The sequence below is a fragment of the Ceratosolen solmsi genome, unplaced genomic scaffold (genome assembly GCF_000503995.2).
Source record: "Ceratosolen solmsi marchali unplaced genomic scaffold, CerSol_1.0 scaffold39, whole genome shotgun sequence".
Classification (NCBI taxonomy): Eukaryota; Metazoa; Arthropoda; class Insecta; order Hymenoptera; family Agaonidae; genus Ceratosolen; species Ceratosolen solmsi.
Window position 1 is genome coordinate 2,293,584 of NW_011948433.1, and position 17,080 is coordinate 2,310,663.

At 38.2% G+C, this 17,080-nt stretch overlaps 3 protein-coding genes across 3 annotated transcripts; all 3 read right to left on the reverse strand.

Annotated features, from left to right (window-relative positions):
- Window positions 1-3,731: 3,731 nt before the first annotated feature.
- On the reverse strand, window positions 3,732-7,400 carry pink (WD40 repeat domain-containing protein pink). Its single transcript, XM_011502498.1, has 6 exons — window positions 7,077-7,400; window positions 6,846-6,956; window positions 6,516-6,749; window positions 4,459-6,440; window positions 4,291-4,399; window positions 3,732-4,100 (listed from the first exon to the last, which is right to left on the reverse strand). The coding sequence occupies exons 1-6, from the start codon at window positions 7,161-7,163 to the stop codon at window positions 3,843-3,845; spliced, it is 2,781 nt and encodes a 926-aa protein (XP_011500800.1). The 5' UTR covers window positions 7,164-7,400; the 3' UTR covers window positions 3,732-3,842.
- Window positions 7,401-8,406: 1,006 nt separating this feature from the next.
- On the reverse strand, window positions 8,407-12,038 carry LOC105364630 (uncharacterized). The gene is made up of 4 exons (XM_011502609.1): window positions 11,449-12,038; window positions 10,250-10,766; window positions 9,107-9,755; window positions 8,407-8,994 (listed from the first exon to the last, which is right to left on the reverse strand). The coding sequence occupies exons 2-4, from the start codon at window positions 10,750-10,752 to the stop codon at window positions 8,689-8,691; spliced, it is 1,458 nt and encodes a 485-aa protein (XP_011500911.1). The 5' UTR covers window positions 10,753-10,766; window positions 11,449-12,038; the 3' UTR covers window positions 8,407-8,688.
- Window positions 12,039-12,815: 777 nt separating this feature from the next.
- Window positions 12,816-16,392, reverse strand: LOC105364631 (uncharacterized). The gene is made up of 3 exons (XM_011502610.1): window positions 16,218-16,392; window positions 15,284-15,512; window positions 12,816-14,697 (listed from the first exon to the last, which is right to left on the reverse strand). The coding sequence occupies exons 1-3, from the start codon at window positions 16,275-16,277 to the stop codon at window positions 13,256-13,258; spliced, it is 1,731 nt and encodes a 576-aa protein (XP_011500912.1). The 5' UTR covers window positions 16,278-16,392; the 3' UTR covers window positions 12,816-13,255.
- Between the last annotated feature and the right edge of the window lie 688 nt (window positions 16,393-17,080).

Consider the following 17,080-nt stretch of genomic DNA (forward strand, 5'->3'; position numbering starts at 1 on the left):
CGTATTTTTACATAAATTTTTAGACTCCATATTTGGATGCTCAATTACAGGCAATGCTATTTGTCAGACAGATTATCACGCATAAATATGAATAATAAGTATTAGGGGGTTGGAGCTGATCTAACCAGAGACGAAAATGTGAGCAATAAACGTACCTACGTTAATAAGCATAATAGTAAGGCTTAGTACGAGTAATTATACAAATTGCAGCAATTAAAGGGTGATTTAATTTGATTTAATTTTTTTTTATTATTTTTTTTTTTTATTTTTCAACATATCACAAATGAAAAGTGTTATAGTTTGTTGTATGAGTATGTATTACACTTGTCGGACATTTAGCAAAGGCCTACACATGTCAGGCTCGCCATTATAATCGTTCAATTATTTTAGTTTTTAATTGTAAATACAAATAACAATTTCAGTTCTGGTTAAAGTGCTGCAATTTTATTTTGCATTTAAAATAGAGCGCCTTCTTTATTTGTATGTGTCTAACAAAATTTTACAAATTATTTCATTGTGAAGTACATACATTAAATATTTTCGTCTTTGCCACATCTCGTAAGAAACTATTTTTATATGAATTATGTATAAAACAAATTAAAATAAGCACTCTTTAAATTTCTTTCAAGGGCAAAATGCGCAGCAAAATACAAAATAGCCGTATTGTACGAGAAATTATATCAAATGCAATTTCTGTGCTGTATTTTGATAAATCTAAATTTTTTTTATATCTAATTTATACAGCTCTTATCTTTATTTGTTTTAATCAATTAAATTATGAATATAAAGATTTAAAGGCAAATAAGAACAATTACTTATAGAAATTGTTATGTTACGAAAAATTTTCAATTTAACTTCAACGATATATATATATATATATATATATATATATATATATGAATACAAAAAAAGAAATAATAATAATAATGATAAAAACATTGCAACAGTTAAAAACTGAGTAGTGCAAATGTTTAATATATGAAATCCTGTGAAAATAAATAGGACTTAGTCTTTTCATACTTTACTTAATCATCAATCTAATAATGAAATTAAAGCCAATAATATACCTATTTATATTTATTTAAATATTTAAATAGCTTATTTAAGTTAACAGTAAGTACTTTGAGGAATATCATAACAATATTAAAAATGTATCTTATCTATTGTAAAATGTTATAAATAATTAGTGGAAGATTTTAATTTAGGGCAGGAATTATAATTTTTTTATGGGGCATTATTCATCTTTGCCTGTTGTGTACCACGTAGCGATAACACATCGAAAAAGTATTTCATTAACTCTGTATTGCAACGATTTACTGTTTTACAACACTTTGAACAAGTATGCCGTAAGTGCATTAAAAAGATTTTTCATGGACTAATTTTAATAGGCAGCATCGATATATTTGTTTAAAGTGCGGTATTCCAGAAGATCGGTGAATTATGTTTTAACATCGTTTATTGACGTGCAGTTTCAGATGACAGTTGGTATGGTAAATTAATCTAAAATATTAGACGTCATTAAAGATAGACAAGTATTGAAATGCATAATAAGTGCATTAAAGTATAATATGCTGCAGCTGCTACGATTTTATTTAAAGCTTCAATAATAACGACGAGGTTTAATCTACCAGTTATAATACAATGATTATAATTTAATAATATGCCATCTGTTCTTTTTACTGTATTCGTTCGAATAAGCAAATTACATTTTAAAAGTAATTTTATGAATAATTGGTTTGCTTTGATCTAAAATGAATAGTGAAATTATGTTAATATACATATTAAGACTTAATTAATTATGAAAGATGCCAATTCTAATAACGAGTAAGTTAATAAATATCGTTGCTAAATAGCGTATTTGGTAACTTTATATTATTGTACTTTTTTCCATTAATTGTTTATAAGTATTCGATAAAACCATTAATAGAGAATGTCATTAACTAATTGTTTCCGTTGTGATAAATATCGTATTTCTTTGTCAAAAAATTAATTTTATTAGATGTTTCTGAAAACTTTTATAATTAATTTTTTAAAACCCTTTATATGTCTGTGTGTGTGTGTGTGTGTGTGCGTGTGCGCGCGCGCGCGAGCGTGTGTTGCGTGTGTGCGTATGTGGGCGCGTGTGTTTATCTTTTTTCTTTGTTTTTTTTTCTTCTTTTGAATGAGTGGATTAACTGTAATACTGATATTCTTATATAGGATTAAAAGTATTTTTATTTCATTAAATTTTCCCAAAAAAATGGTGTTTTAAGAACATCGTCCATTTTATGTGCCAATTAATATTTATCAATTGAGTTTCCAAACAATAGTAAAGGAATATAAAAAATCCACCTGATTTATTGATAATATTAATATCTTTGTACAACGTATAAAGTACGCGAAGTGCCTTATATCAATAGCTGTAATATTTTATTTAACCATTTAAGTTTTACAATTATCATTCCAAAAAATTTAGAGAATAATTTAATCGCTACTAATTCAACTGAAAATGAAAAACACTTAGGTGTTTTTACCATTATGTACATAAGAACAGAGTATTAAAGCGTATGTAAAATTTTCTGTGAATTTCCTTTGTCTCTAACAGGAAAAAAAAGCATTTTATTTCCAATGTTTTTTTGCTAAGTTAAAGATGCATAAACTTTTATTTTACTTAAAAGTACTGTAATTAGAAAGAATAACCAAATGTAAATAAGCTTCTCGAGAATGCTTTCACGTAATATTTAATTTTGTTTTTCATCAAAAGATCTTACAATTGATAAAGTCACATCACTGCTGTGCTGTGAAATAAAATACCTTAATTGCACTTAAGGTATTCGTTCAACAGCAAACATCTTGAAAGATGAGATGATTTATTTATTTTTTTTATTTTTTATTTATTATTATTATGTTTTTTTTTTTTTTTTTTTTTTTTAATATACCGTAGAATAATAGTTTAAGGTAAGTTAGGAAGACTTTTAAATAAATGCATAGCAGTGTAATAATATAAATAATTAAATTGGAAGTTCAAAGTGTGTGATCGATGAACTTTTGTAAATATCCTTGGAACATTTTTATTCTTAACGTGTATGACTGCGATAAAAAATTTTAGCATAAGGGTAATAAACAGCGACATGATTATTGCTGTATTTAATTTTTATACCTACAACAAAACATACGTAAAACTCAAATAATATCTTATCGATAAGGTAAAATTCGTTTTAATTTTCAGCATGTTCTGATTAATATATTTGTTTAGTTTTATTGCTTTTAATGTACATTAAAAAAAAATTTCAACATCTTTTAATTTATTTTTACAAATATATTTACATCGACAATTTTTCAAAATTATAAATAATCGTACGCATATATGTTATATATTGAAGAAGACTGCGATTTTTAATCTACCTCAGATTCTCATAATTATATTTACTAGATTTTTAAATTTGTACATACAAATGCGTCTGGTGGATAATTATTTTTAATTTATTTGAAAGACTGATGATTCATCATTGTAAGATAAGTGTGGTCGGACAACGCACTATTTAAACATGCGCAAGGTCCTACCTTTGTACCAAAAATTTTCAAATGGGATAATAAGTCACATTTCAAATATTATGTATTAAACAAATCAATAAAATACGTTCAATACTTTTTTTTAATAACTTTTAAAGGTTTTACATTATTATCACATAACTAAGCTTTAAACAAAATTTAATTTTAAAATATATATATATTTCATAAAATGCATATCCTATAAACAAAATTAAATCCATAATCATGATTCTAAATGTAATTGAAGACTAGATAATGTAATGTTGCACAGTTTGACAATTTAATAAATATCACACGTCAATCTTCTATTATTACTGCGAGTGGAGATTGCATCTTGAAATTTTCTTCTGGATCATACAATTGACATGGTAAGCATGACCGCATGGAAAGAGAGCAATACCGTTATCACCTAATAGGACTGGAGTTTGCAGTGATAATGTGCAGCATGGACATGTCAATGCAGCTATATTGTATCGCATACCCCAATGGTGAGGACCGGTACCAAACAGCTCTTTACTTATTGGTTCCTCCAAGTCTTTTTCAATAGTATTTACAACGTTTTCCAAAACCTTAAATAAATTAGAATATTAATTTAATAATAATATATGTCTTGCATAAAGCATCAAGAATGTAAATAAACTTGGTTTTTTTTTTTCTTAATACATAACGACTTTTTAAGGCTCATCGTTGATACGTGCGTACATACATGTATATAAACACACGATATAACAATGTATATCAACTCGTGTTGGTTATTACCTCAGGAGAACAAATAGAGTTGAATTCCACGTCCGAATGATCGAGTTCAATCGCATGCTTCACCCCATGATGTTTTAAGATCGTTGAAAATATGATAGATTGGTATATACTGGAAAAGATTTACAATGTTACAAGGTATTGTTATGAAAAATTAATATATATATTTACCTCTTGTCAAAAATGATTTGAGGTAAATTTTCATGCATTTTCAAAAGAAATGTCATGGCTTTGTTGGGTCCTTGTTTTTTAACAATTAGATTTGTAATACCAGACCAATCGATAGAGAATTCTTTGGATGATACGTGGTCGTTATCATAAGGCTTCGAACAATTCACGCAGCGTCCATTTTTAATATTCTCAAAACATTGCGCTGTCAGTTTCCATTGATCTTTACTCAGCGTAGGTAAAATTATTGAGAGAATAAAGTTATCTCTGGTTTGAAGGCACTGTTTTAGCAAAACGTCTGGAAGGCATTGCTTAGTATATCCTTTAAAAGACAAGTAATATCTCCACATGTAAGGTATTTGGTTACAGATTTGTAAACACGTATTGTCGGATTCATTTAATATTTTATCTAAGAGAACTTTTCCAATATCATGGAATTTTGGTTCCGATGACTTATTCATACCAGTGCCAAAAATTGGATAGGGAAATTTACAACAACACTCGATATATTTTGACGAATTAATATCTATAAAAATTTTGACTAGGTGCGCTAATATTTCTTGATGATCTATTGTGGAAAGTAACTCAACGGACAAATTGTCTAGTAAAGTATTTGAATAGTGAAGTTCCGCGGAGCGAATAACTTCAAATAAATAACTCTGCAATTCGTTTGATACTTCGTACTTTTTCTTAACACTGTCTAAAGTATTAACAAATAGTTGCAAAACTTCTCCCAATTCCTCCTTAGTTATATCGGATTTCATTTGTGAGCTCATTGATATATACAATGATTCTAAATCAGCTTGTACGTTACACATAGTCTTTTGTAAAGAATTGACCTCATTCGATTTGACTTCTTCTTTTACATTATTTTCAATTTTCTCGGATAGGCCATTTTCCGCTTTAAAATCCTCGCAATCAAGATTCGATTTCCTCGTTGTGTCATTTGTATTTAACGAGGTGAATAAATTCTCTAATTCATCAATATTTTGCTGCCTATGTTCGTATCCTTTATTGATATTCGAAATCAATTCATTTTTCGAATTCTTATTGCCAGAATTTACAATAACCATGCCCGATTCGAGTTTTATCGGTCGACTATTTCGATGAGATTTTATCAAGGAAATTATTGGACGAAGTTTGTCGGATAGGTCCATAGTTTGCTTACTGTCCATGTTACGAGACTCTTCCGCAATGGAGTTCATTAGTTGTGGTCTGAGCGTTTGACATATATCTAAGCATTCTTTGTAGAACTTTCTATCGTAGAGCTTCGAAATTAAAGAATCCACAGATTCAAAAGTTAGACAGTGAAAAACATTGGAAGATGTCATTAGATAAATCTTATCGTTTATAATATGTGCCATAAATGTATCTGGAAATTCATCGTTCCATAATATAACTTCGGCGTTACCTGGATCAAAGACATACAGTCCATTCGGCGTGTATGAAAATAAATACTTGTGATTAATTACAAATAATTGAGCAAAATTGATCGAATGCGCTGGCCACGTTTGATTGCGTTTTCTCAATTTTAGGAGCTTTCCTATGGATGGCTTATATACAGGAAGTGGCGCAATAGCCAAGGCTTCTTTAAACTGATGAGTCTTAATAACGATACCAGTTGCGGTTACCTCCCAAATTCTTGAACCTGGACGAGCGCAATAAATTTTTGGAAGACTTTCTTGATCGACTACATTGGTCGCTTCGACATTCATACTAAACACTTGCTTAACATTGGAAACGTGCTCTCTCTTTTTCGCCATTAGTGCATCCCTATCGATATTCTGAGTTTTGAGAAAACAAGCACCAAACTCCCCGTCTCTAGGCTTATTCCCAATTTGTTTATATTGTTCTAAGATCGTATCACAAATGTAGCAACGATTTAACGTAGAGATTAATAATAGAGGGGAAGTAAAGTTCATCTGTACAATTTTAGAGTCTAAGTTCATTAAAGTGCACGACGGAGCCTGAAATATTCCATTCACCTTCGTAAACGGAAAATAAAACATTGTGTTAAAACATCTTATAAAGTACAATAACGCTGCGATTAATTTAATTACCATAAATGTTAGGAGGACCGTGACCGATGCCTTTCCTGTTTCGTCGCCTGCATAAACTTCTGTACTATTGCTGTTCCAACAGAGGCACGTTACTTTCTCTCCCAAGTGCTCAGTTGAAACGGTTATTAATTTAATACTCGGTTTCAGGGCTACCAAACAAATATTTCCTCTAACGGTAGCCAAAGCTATCATTTTCTCATCAGGTGATATTTGTGCTCGAAATACTGCTCCTTCCTATAACACACAATCTCAATGTATCTTGCACGAGCAATCCGAAAAATGTTTGAAAAACGGTTGCTTTTCAAAATTCTAACATCAAAAATAACTCACCGACAATGGAATCAACTGTTGAAAAATGCATGGCTCTCTCGCAAACAAATAAAGACTTCCACTCGTGGCACCAAGTACAATATAATTTTCCGATACATTTATGCAAGTGTACTGCAGAGAAATAGAGGGAGGGAAGGGAGAAAACAGGTGTAGGGGAAATAAAATAAGCCATTGTTTTATAGGTAAATACGCACTATAGAAGGCAAATGTCAATTAACGTGGTAAAAATACCTGTATTTTTTTCGTCGCATTGAGTGGCGCATACAGTAAAGAATTGAGCTCCTGCCATTCTGTTAATAAAAAAGGAATTTCCTGCATATTCTATTTAGGCGCGTATTGCTTACATTAAAAATCAGGTCCTTCACTCGTACCCCACTCTTCGATTGTTCACGATCGTTGCGGTAAGTGGCGCATCCTCGCCACTATATTCACGATAGCCTCTAATATCCAAAAATTATCCTCAAAGAAACAATTCCTACCTATTTCTCGTAGCGTTGGCCATTCTCTAGGTTAATTATCGTATCTATTGCATTAACGACGACGACGACGACGATGTCAAATCACCCCCAGCAGCCGAGCTAATATGGTTTCCCTCTAACGGGCGACGGCGTAAACTTCGGACGTCAGTTTGCCGCTAAAAGCGCTGTCGCCGCTACATAAAACGCGTATATACGCGCGCTAGTTTCGTTCAATAACAATAACAACAACAATAACAACGACAATTAATAACAATACGACGGCGGCAGTCGGCAGTCCGTGCGTTCATGCATTATCTGGCCCCCGTTGACTGGCTGTAAAAGAGGTAATAAAGGTAGTAGCGGAGGTGTGCCGGGTATGCATAATAAACAATCAATGACTTGAGATTTGTAAAGCAAAATTTATTATGCACTTGCTTTATTTCACATATAATTAAAAAACAAAAAAAAAAACAAAAACAAAAAAAAAGTACAAAACAAAACACAAGTAAGTAAGGAATGAGAAAATTGATGATAATTGAGAAAAAAAAAAAAGAAAATAAACGGCTTAACATTATTAATTTATCTTGCAACGAAAAATGATGCGCCGTACCGCTCGATAATCTATTGGGTATGCGTATGTGAATCACCTGGACTTGGTTGGGTTGGTGCTCAAGGCGTTTCGAGGAGACGTGCGCGCATCCATTGGTATTGAACATCCAAATGTACATTTAAGCCGCGCGTACTTTCGATTTACCCGTTCAATGACATTGACGAGCATAAGAGGCAACCAGAAGCAAAAAACCGTCCTCGGCTGAGAATCCGAGTACACTTTAACGACAAACATATCGTATCATCGTATGCTTTCGCTTACCCGGCACCTCGAGTACTCTTCATCCTCCTCCTCCACCCCCAGCTCCCTCCATCACCCACCATCATCCCATCCAACCCTCTTTCATCGTACGAAAGCTTATTTTAAGAATTACGTTAAAACACGTACACGCACAGGGGCAAGCGCACTCACACACTAAATTTGCCTTCCCCGACAAATAGTGGCGGTGCACGAGGGAGAAAATACGGGACTAAGGGTGGTCCTTTCCTCCTTTTCTCCTTTTCTCTAGTCCTCCTCCAAAACGCGGTCGGGCGATCCACCATTCGAGCAACATCATTGACATTGACTTACAACTAACTATTCGAGGGCGCTGGGTCACTCGACCCAGACTCGCACACATTCTTAACGCCTAAGGATTATTAAAACTTGAGATATAAAAGTTGAGAGATGATTGACAGGTCGAGCGAGCGATCGCTAAATAATGTTGGATTCGCGATACGCTGCGTGACGATGGCCGTATAGGCCCGGTTATCCATGAGGGGCCACGGCGTCACGATTAAAATGTTGTAAACATGGTGCAACGCAGCCGCCTATCCTCGTGGATAATGCCGCTGATGTTCTCGTACTCGGGGGGTGTACGAAGTGGTGGTGGTAGCGGCTGGGTCGCGTGCGGATACACGACTCGGCGATTCGATCGCGGCACGTCGTAAATGACCGGTACATCGAGGCCTGGCTGTCTTCTTAGCTGGACAGACGGCTCATCCTCGCGTTTCCCCAGGTCCTTGAGCTTGTAGGGGCGCGGCATCTGCTCCGTGGTATCTGTCCGTTGGGCGGATGATGTGCGCCTCGGCGCTGCTGGAGGCTGCAACGACGAGATCGCGACCGAACAAGATTAACGAGCGTAGGAGGGAAGGGCCTCGAGAGGAGTCGAGCTTAGCGCGAAGCTAAGATGAATTTGAACTGGTATAACGAACCTGGATTGTCCTCCTCGTGGCGTAAAGGGACGCGTCGCTCGGTGCCTGTTCCTGGTAGCACGAGGTCCGGCGCTGCCTGGCGACGGCGTTGTTCCCGTAAGCCGGGCGTATGGTAGCGATGCTGGAGACGGGGCCGTCGTCGAGGTGGCGCGAGGTGGCCCCGATCAGCTTAGCGAACTCGCGCTGGTCGTTGGGGTTGGGCTGGAAGCGGTCCGCGAGGGCCGCCCGCTCGATGAGTCGGGGCATGGTGTCGCGGCGAAAGGCCCGCATCTCCTCGCCGAGGCTCTCGCGGGTGGCGTAATAGTCGCGCGAGCCCCTCGGCAGGGTTTTCGCGCCCCGCCAGCTGACGATCGTCGATAGGAAGCTTTTGAGGAGGCGCCGGGCACTCGCCTTGGGTAGACTCTCGGCCGCGACGAGGGTCGACGAGCCCTCCCGTGGACGCTTCGTAGATGCAACGACTCCCCCGTACTTCAGCGGCAGCGGCCCACCCTCGTCCTCCGTCTCGTCATCCTCGTCCTCTTCCTCGTACTCGTCCTCCTCCTCCCCGTCCTCGTTCTCGTTCTCGTCCTCGTTCTCGTTCTCGTTCTCGTTCTCGTTCTCGTCCTCGTTGTCACGCTCCGGCACGTTCTCCAGCTGCCGGCGCACCGGCCTACGATCGGGGTATTCCGTTATCTGGGCTTTCATCTTTAGGCTTTATATTTAATTTGGATGGGACGAGCGGGGGCCGATCGCGTCACATTTTTGAATTACTATTAGAGAAATAACAAATGCCAACGAATGTTTCAAGATTTTTAACGACTATTTCGTGAATCTCCACTTTGAATTACGCACACTTCAACAGATTGTTACGAATGGCTTCGTCTTACATCTATTAACATAAAATAACTTGACCCGTTCGTTATCGTGCCTAACTACCCGAGCTTTCCACCTCCGCTCCGACTCTAATATTTCAAACGAAATACATCATCCACGTGGCTAAATTATATATATTAGCATTTTAGCGACGAAGCATCGCTGCTGTCGTTTCCCCTCAATTTTCCCACTCGAGATCGCATGATATTGATTATATAAGTGGCTGGCTCGAAGAGGCAAAATTTCAGGATACGCACGAGGGAAGTAAGAAATAAAGTCGAGGAAGTATACCGCGGTAAGGTAAGATCAGAATTGAATCTCTCAAGAAAGATCTTCTCCTTGTCCGGCTTGGGGTTCGATATCGTGACGATCTCCTTGCCGTAGTCCTTGCTGGACTGCCTGTAGGGGGCACCCCCGTAAATGTCGGCTGAGGGTACGCGCGCATATTGGGTGAGATCCTCGCGCTGTTTGCGCTCGAGGGTTGCTACCAGCCTCTTGACGAAGCTGCTGGATCTTGGACTGTGTGGTGTGGTGACGGCGGTGATGGCGTTGGCTGCGGTGCCGGCAGCGGGCGTTGATTTCTCAAAGCCGAGCTCGAATTGGCGCCGGATGTCGTCGCTCAGGTAAGAACGGGCACGCTTAATTTGCGACGGTTCCGGGATCCGTCGATGACGGCCGTGGCACGACATCGTCGAGCTCCCGATGCTCGGCTGCTGCGACGTATCGTCCACTGTTCGGAACACGTCGAGGGTCGACTTTGACCGTCCCTTAACCCCATTGTAGCTCGAGTACATCGTGGTTATGTGGGCTGCAAGAGAGGTCGATATATCGTCCTTAATTTGTCACGCGCGGCTTTATAATGGAAGTAAATTTAGCAAATTTCTTCTGTACAATGATAATACGCTGTTATCATATAGAACGGTAAAATTTTCATTTTCAAAATAAATAATCCAAACAAAGTGTACGCGGACTTTATGACACATTGTCCAGCCTACCAATGTAAATACAAATCAATTGATATATTCTTTCACATTATAATCAAACATCGTAATTATTATGCTATTTTCAATGTTACAATGTATTGTTAAGTACGTTATTTGGCTATTCGATATTAAACGAAATGAATGATAATTAAAAATAAGGTAAATTTTGACGTGTGCAATTTGATTATGTAAATTTAACGTTAGAAAATGTTCATTATCAGTGGAGCAGCTCTTCGTAGCTCACGACATTGAACTTTATGTTTCATTTAATTATTACTCGACTTGATTATTCTTGTATCAATATGAAAATGTATTGTATAAATCGATGAATTTATTTAAAACACGGCGAAGTTATAGTGCCGAAGAAACCATTGGAATCCCGTCAACTTATTGTTATGTGAATAAAAAGCCGTGGAAAGAAAATATATTTGTATAGAGTAGTAGCTACTGCTGTTTTGTATTTCTCTTTGTTTGTCAAGAAAATGCCTTAAATTATTGTTAACTTACGAAAGCAGTTTGCAGCACACTTGAATTTTAAGGATATGACAATACTTGTTATTGTCTATACTGCAGTTATTTTACGTGTTCATTTTGTAAAAGTTTCATTTTTACGAATAAAATAAATATAACTGACACTAGTTTCAACGAAAATTGCAAGGAAATAAATTACGTTCTGAATATTTTTTTTTTTTATTGTGTTTTTTTGTTTTCTTATTCTTTACAGTCGATAATTCCAAGTGTTTTAAAGTAAATCGATCGTTCGCTTAACTAAGACAATAATTACACTGTTAAATATCTTATTTAATTGAAAATAATGTAGACGTCTCTTGAGAAAATGAAATTAGTCGTTACAACCCCATGTTTACTTCAGTTTTGATAGACGAACGAGTGTTTGGTATGGATAGCCGAAAATGGAAAATTAGTCAAAAGAAAGTTGATAGAGAGGTAAAGTCAAAATGTAAACAAGACAGAATTTAGAGCGACATCATGCTTGAATTATTATTATTATCTTTACGGTAATACATATACGAATTTGCTTATAAAGTCGGCAAATATTTGGACATGGAATTTTTAACATAAATTTATACCCTAAATTGCAAAATGATCGATTAATAATATATATTTATTGATACGATATTTCGATAGCGGATATATATATATATATATATATATATATACATACACACACATACATACATAAATAGTAGTATAACTTGATCGGCGAAAGGGTATTGATATAATTAGTAGTTCAACAAGTCTTATATAATTAAATATTATACAATATTGTAGATGCAAATTCGGTATTCGTGACAACTAAAAAGAAAAAAAAGAAAAAAAAAAGAAAAGAAAAAAAGAAAAGAAAAAAAAGAATAAAAAAAAGAAAGAAGTTACATTAATCGTTACTTTATCCTAATCAGCAAATTAACATATTGCTTGAATATATTTAAATCTACATAATCAATGGTGTAAATAGCGCATAGACAAATACAAAAATGAATATAAATACGGCTGTTTTGGAATTTATTGATATTTATTTGGCTTTTACCATAATATCGAAATGCCATAGAAAATCACAGAACAGCAGAAGACTAGTTAAAATCTGCGTTCAAAACTTGCAATTACCTTCATGTAATTGCATGAAAAGACTCAGAAACACTCTGTTTCCTGAAACAATTAGAAACATTAGCCATTGAGTACACGGCGTTTTTCTTTTTAAATTATTTGAATTATCTAATAGGAATTATAAAAGTCTTAACTTTATGGATCTCGTAATGTATTTGCGGATACTAGATTCATGTTCTGTTTCATATAGCATTGCCAATTAAATCCAATATTATTCAATTAGATTTAGTTGCCTATAGCAATTAAATTATAGCGATTTCAATATCGTTCGGAAGTTATGATTTTCCATCTAAAAGATGTAGTAACATTATTTGAAATTAAAATCTGCTCGACCACGCATTGGACCTCTAATGTTGCTAGATACGCAGAAAACATTATAACATCATTATACAAATTTTCTAATTTAATCTATCCAATGATAGATTGTGAATTAAAAATTTCGATTTATTTAATTCGATTATCGAATTCTCATCTCATAATTCGGCAATACATGCATACTCGTGGCACAATTACCAAAGTAGTTTACAACACTTCTATAAAACAGATATTCTATCGCAATCCTCGCTCAAATTACCCTACTATCCGACTCCTGTCGGCCTGCCACAATAATCCTTAATAATAATCATGAGAACAAAAGAAAGACAAGTACCCACGCTAAGGAGGACAAAGAACAATCGATCGTACGGCCCTGCTAATTGCGCGCGATCTCGCCAAAGGCCCGATCATACGCCGCGGCGAATTCGCACCAGGAGAGGGTCGAGTGGATCTGTGACCCGGACTTCGAGGCCGGTTTAACCGAGCCTTCGCCCTCGCTGTCGGCGAGAGTCGGCGACGGGGACAGCGACCACGAAGGCGATTCGCGTCCGAGCGTTGCCGTCCTCGAGGAGGCAGCGCCCGACCTGTCGGAGTATCCCGAGTCGATGACACCGATGGCCTCGTCGATCCTGAACAATTGTCGGGATACTTTATCGTTTCTCGTGGTGTAGGTGGTTCCGAATCCACGCGGCTGTTGTTGTTGCTGCTGCTGCAATTGGAGCCAATCATCGGGTTTCTCTCGCCTTATTGGACTGAGACCTGGGGAGTTGCGTCCGCTCGTGCGACCGCTTCTACTCGAGCCTCGCGACAACATGCTCAGGAGGGAGCTGGTGCGCGGAAGCTGAACGATCTTGCTAGGTATCCAGTAGACGTCCTCGTCCTCCTCTTCTGACTGCGGCAATGGTGTCGTGCCCTCGCTGTCGCTCGACTTGTACGAGATGCTCGTCGACTTGGCGATATCGGAGTCGCTGCTGTTGCTGCTACAGCAACAACGTCGGTCCTCCAGCTCCAAGTCGTCGTCGTCCTCCTCCTCCCCCACGTCCGCTTCGGAGTCGACTCGCTGCTTGGGAGGCTGGATGAGGCTGCGTGCAAAGTCGAGGGACTCGTGGCCGAAACTGGACCGGCCCTCGGCGATACTACGGTCGAGCTCGCCGATTATCTCCTGGATGAGGCGGCTACCCGACTCCCGGCGACCATTCTGCACCATACGCTCGAGCTCCGTAGACTTTTTGCTAGAGTTGAAAAAGCGGGTGTTGGGTGATGGAGTGCTCCTATCGACTGGCTCCTCCTCCTCCGAGGTGTCATCGAGTCCGGCGAAGACTCGGACGCGGGTAGTCACGCCGCAGGGCTCGACCTCGGCTATGAGGAAACTCGCGTGGTTATTGCCGCTACAGTCGGCCTCGTCCGGGGCTACGCTAACCGTCTCCTCGCGCCGCATCTCGATGTTCTTTGTCATCGTGTAGACGGTCTTGGGGTTGCTTTGCAACGGCTGCTGTTGCCGCTCCTGCGGCTTTTGCTGTTGCGCGTCGACGCTCGGCTCCGTGGGGAATGGCTTCGAGAACACGATATTGATGTTCTCGATCTTGCGAGAAGGACTGATGCGTGGAAAGGTGTTGCTGGGTCTAAGAAGAGGAGTGCGCGGCTTGACGATTTTCGCTGATCGGATCGGGATCGCGTCGTGCTGTGGTGTGTCGGAATCGGTGCCGGATGACGACGGTGTTATCGAGATGCAAGGATCCATGCCCTTTTTTGGCAATTTTCGCGTGATACGGTACGTCTGATTTAAGCCACCGGGTGTTGCTGTGACACGTACGTTCGCTGAAAATTCAATACGTCTCGTTACAATAATCACAAACGACGTTTTATGGAAATGTATTATTAATAAATAGACTTTTTCAAGGGACGCCGTTTTCGAGAAATTCTTTTAATCGAACATTGGATCAATATTTGGATAGTAATAATTTTAAATAACTAAAATGAAAATGACGTTGCAACCCATGCTGACATTTAAAGTTTTCCAAGGCACTTTAAAACTGTAAAGTAAATTCTTGTAAACATGTAATATAATGTGAGATAATACTTTACAAGACCTCCCTCGGGATAAAAGCAATACGACGGTATTTTCAGGAAATTCCCTCTCATTTAAGGAAACAAACGGATAGCTTAAAGCTTAGGTATACAATGTATTGTGTTTTGGCTATCTATTAAATACCTTTTGAATACGAGCTACGAAAATCATTGTTTTGTTAATCATTACCGTACATTCGAATGCCACACGGAATTGTGTGATGTCCCTACTTATATATATATATATATATATATATATATATATATGTGTGTGTGTGTGTGTGTGTGTGTGTGTGTGTGTGTATACAAGTGCGTGCGCATGCACGAGAATGCCCACCTGTTTGTGTTTTCTTCGGAGTGTTCTTGGGTGACTTCTTTCGAGGTGTCTTCCTAGGCGAGATCGTACTCTTCGCCTTAGCAGTCTTCCAGGAGGCTGGACGGCACTCGATGGGCGTTGCATTCTTCAGGATCCTCGGTGGTTTTGAATATTTGAGAAACCAGTCGGGCACCGAGAGCTGCTGGAGGGAGCGTTGCACGCGTATCTCCGCCTCGGTTAGTGGCCTTCCCTGCAATGCATCAGTATTGTGAATCGTGTGTACGGATAGCAGAAGCTTTCGTTTGGCAGTATTGTTAATGATCGTGACGAACGTAAGCTAATGGAGGGAGGAGAGCTTTTACATAGAGAAGAAACGAAGCTCCTCCTGGCCCTTAATGTACTTTGGTATTTCAAAAACGTGGAGATAGGCTACAAATAATCGAGTGGTTTGGCATTATTATCTAAGGCTATAATACACACGAGTGAAAAAACAAAAAAAAAAAAAACAAAAAAAAAAACAAAATAAAGCATACGCTGTTATGTAAACATCGAGAAATTTAAAATAATAGCCGTTTACGAATTATGTATTTACTTATTTGAGACGCGGGGAGTGCGTGGAATAAAGAAAAAAATCTACCAAACTGACTATTCATTTATATTGCTTATATTATTTATTCATTTATATCGCTAAAGTTTTAATAAATACAATTTACAAAATTATTGAATTTCTACGTATGACTATGATGATATTTTATTGTAAAATCTAGATGAACGTGTGTTAATGATAAACGGTTGGACAGTGGATAATATTGGGCTCGGGTTGATCAAGGCTCGATAGGCACATTGCAAACTAATAACAACTGTGAGCGAAATTGCGAGCAATGTTACAATGTCTAATCACGCTCATAACAGCAATCAATATTTACCACTAACTAATGGAAATATTTGTACTTACAAGTTCCTCGGAATACGTTCCAAGCATGTTCTTTTTTATCCAAAGAGCCGGCGCCAACATATTGCAAACATTAAACGAACGCACATTGGGAAATCAATGCCACTATAAGCGCGCGGGAATGACGATAATAAAGCGGCGCTTTATTTTAATAATTTTAATTGGCCCTCGACGTTGGAGCGGGAAAATCAGGGTCTCGCATGCAAACGACTGTAAGTTGTTTTACCTTCCGGGTCAAAGACAGTACTGAGCAACATTAACAATCGGCAGAAGCGGTTTCCGGGGGCGGTTTAGTTGGCGAAAATTGGCGGCTTAAAACCACCTCCACCGAGCCCCCCTCCCCCTCCCCCTCCCCCTCCCTCTCCGCACCACCAACAACAACGCTCCTCATCTTTGGTTGGCATGTAGGATCGAGAGAGAGTAACGAGTGTACGTACCTAGTCTCGATTCCCCGGGATTACGGTAAAACAGTGGGATCGCGTAGAGGTCCGGAGGAAGGGGAGTACCCCCTTTGGGGGTATTCATTCGCTGGGCACTGGAATTGTAAATGTAAGTGGGACAAATTATACCTGTAGTAGCGCACAAGGACTTGGAAACTTGGCGGTGTATATTGACCGGAGATTGACGTTTGTCTTGCGAGGCTCATAAGGATTCACGCCTCGTACTTAGGACTCGAGGACCTTCGTGCGCGAGACGACGATGTAATTTCGGCACTCCTTCGAGAATACGAATGTGAATGAGGGTCGATGCATGTTCGTACAAGAAATTGCGTCGTTTGCCGGAATCGGCGATTGAGGGTCAAAGGGCATTTAAACCGGTCAATTTAATGAATTTACCTGCTTTGGAGAAACTCTTTGCCATAACTT

Coding starts and splice junctions, on each gene's coding strand:
- pink (XM_011502498.1), bottom strand. CDS start 7,163: ATGCAGGAAATTCCTTTTTTATTAACAGAATGGCAGGAGCTCAATTCT. Junction 6,750..6,845: donor AACAGTTGATTCCATTGTCG/GTGAGTTATTTT, acceptor TGTGTGTTATAG/GAAGGAGCAGTATTTCGAGC. Junction 4,101..4,290: donor ACTCTATTTGTTCTCCTGAG/GTAATAACCAAC, acceptor AATTTATTTAAG/GTTTTGGAAAACGTTGTAAA.
- LOC105364630 (XM_011502609.1), bottom strand. CDS start 10,752: ATGTACTCGAGCTACAATGGGGTTAAGGGACGGTCAAAGTCGACCCTC. Junction 9,756..10,249: donor TCTGATCTTACCTTACCGCG/GTATACTTCCTC, acceptor CCCCGATCGTAG/GCCGGTGCGCCGGCAGCTGG. Junction 8,995..9,106: donor CCACGAGGAGGACAATCCAG/GTTCGTTATACC, acceptor TCGTCGTTGCAG/CCTCCAGCAGCGCCGAGGCG.
- LOC105364631 (XM_011502610.1), bottom strand. CDS start 16,277: ATGTTGGCGCCGGCTCTTTGGATAAAAAAGAACATGCTTGGAACGTAT. Junction 15,513..16,217: donor GAACGTATTCCGAGGAACTT/GTAAGTACAAAT, acceptor GATGCATTGCAG/GGAAGGCCACTAACCGAGGC. Junction 14,698..15,283: donor TCCGAAGAAAACACAAACAG/GTGGGCATTCTC, acceptor TTGAATTTTCAG/CGAACGTACGTGTCACAGCA.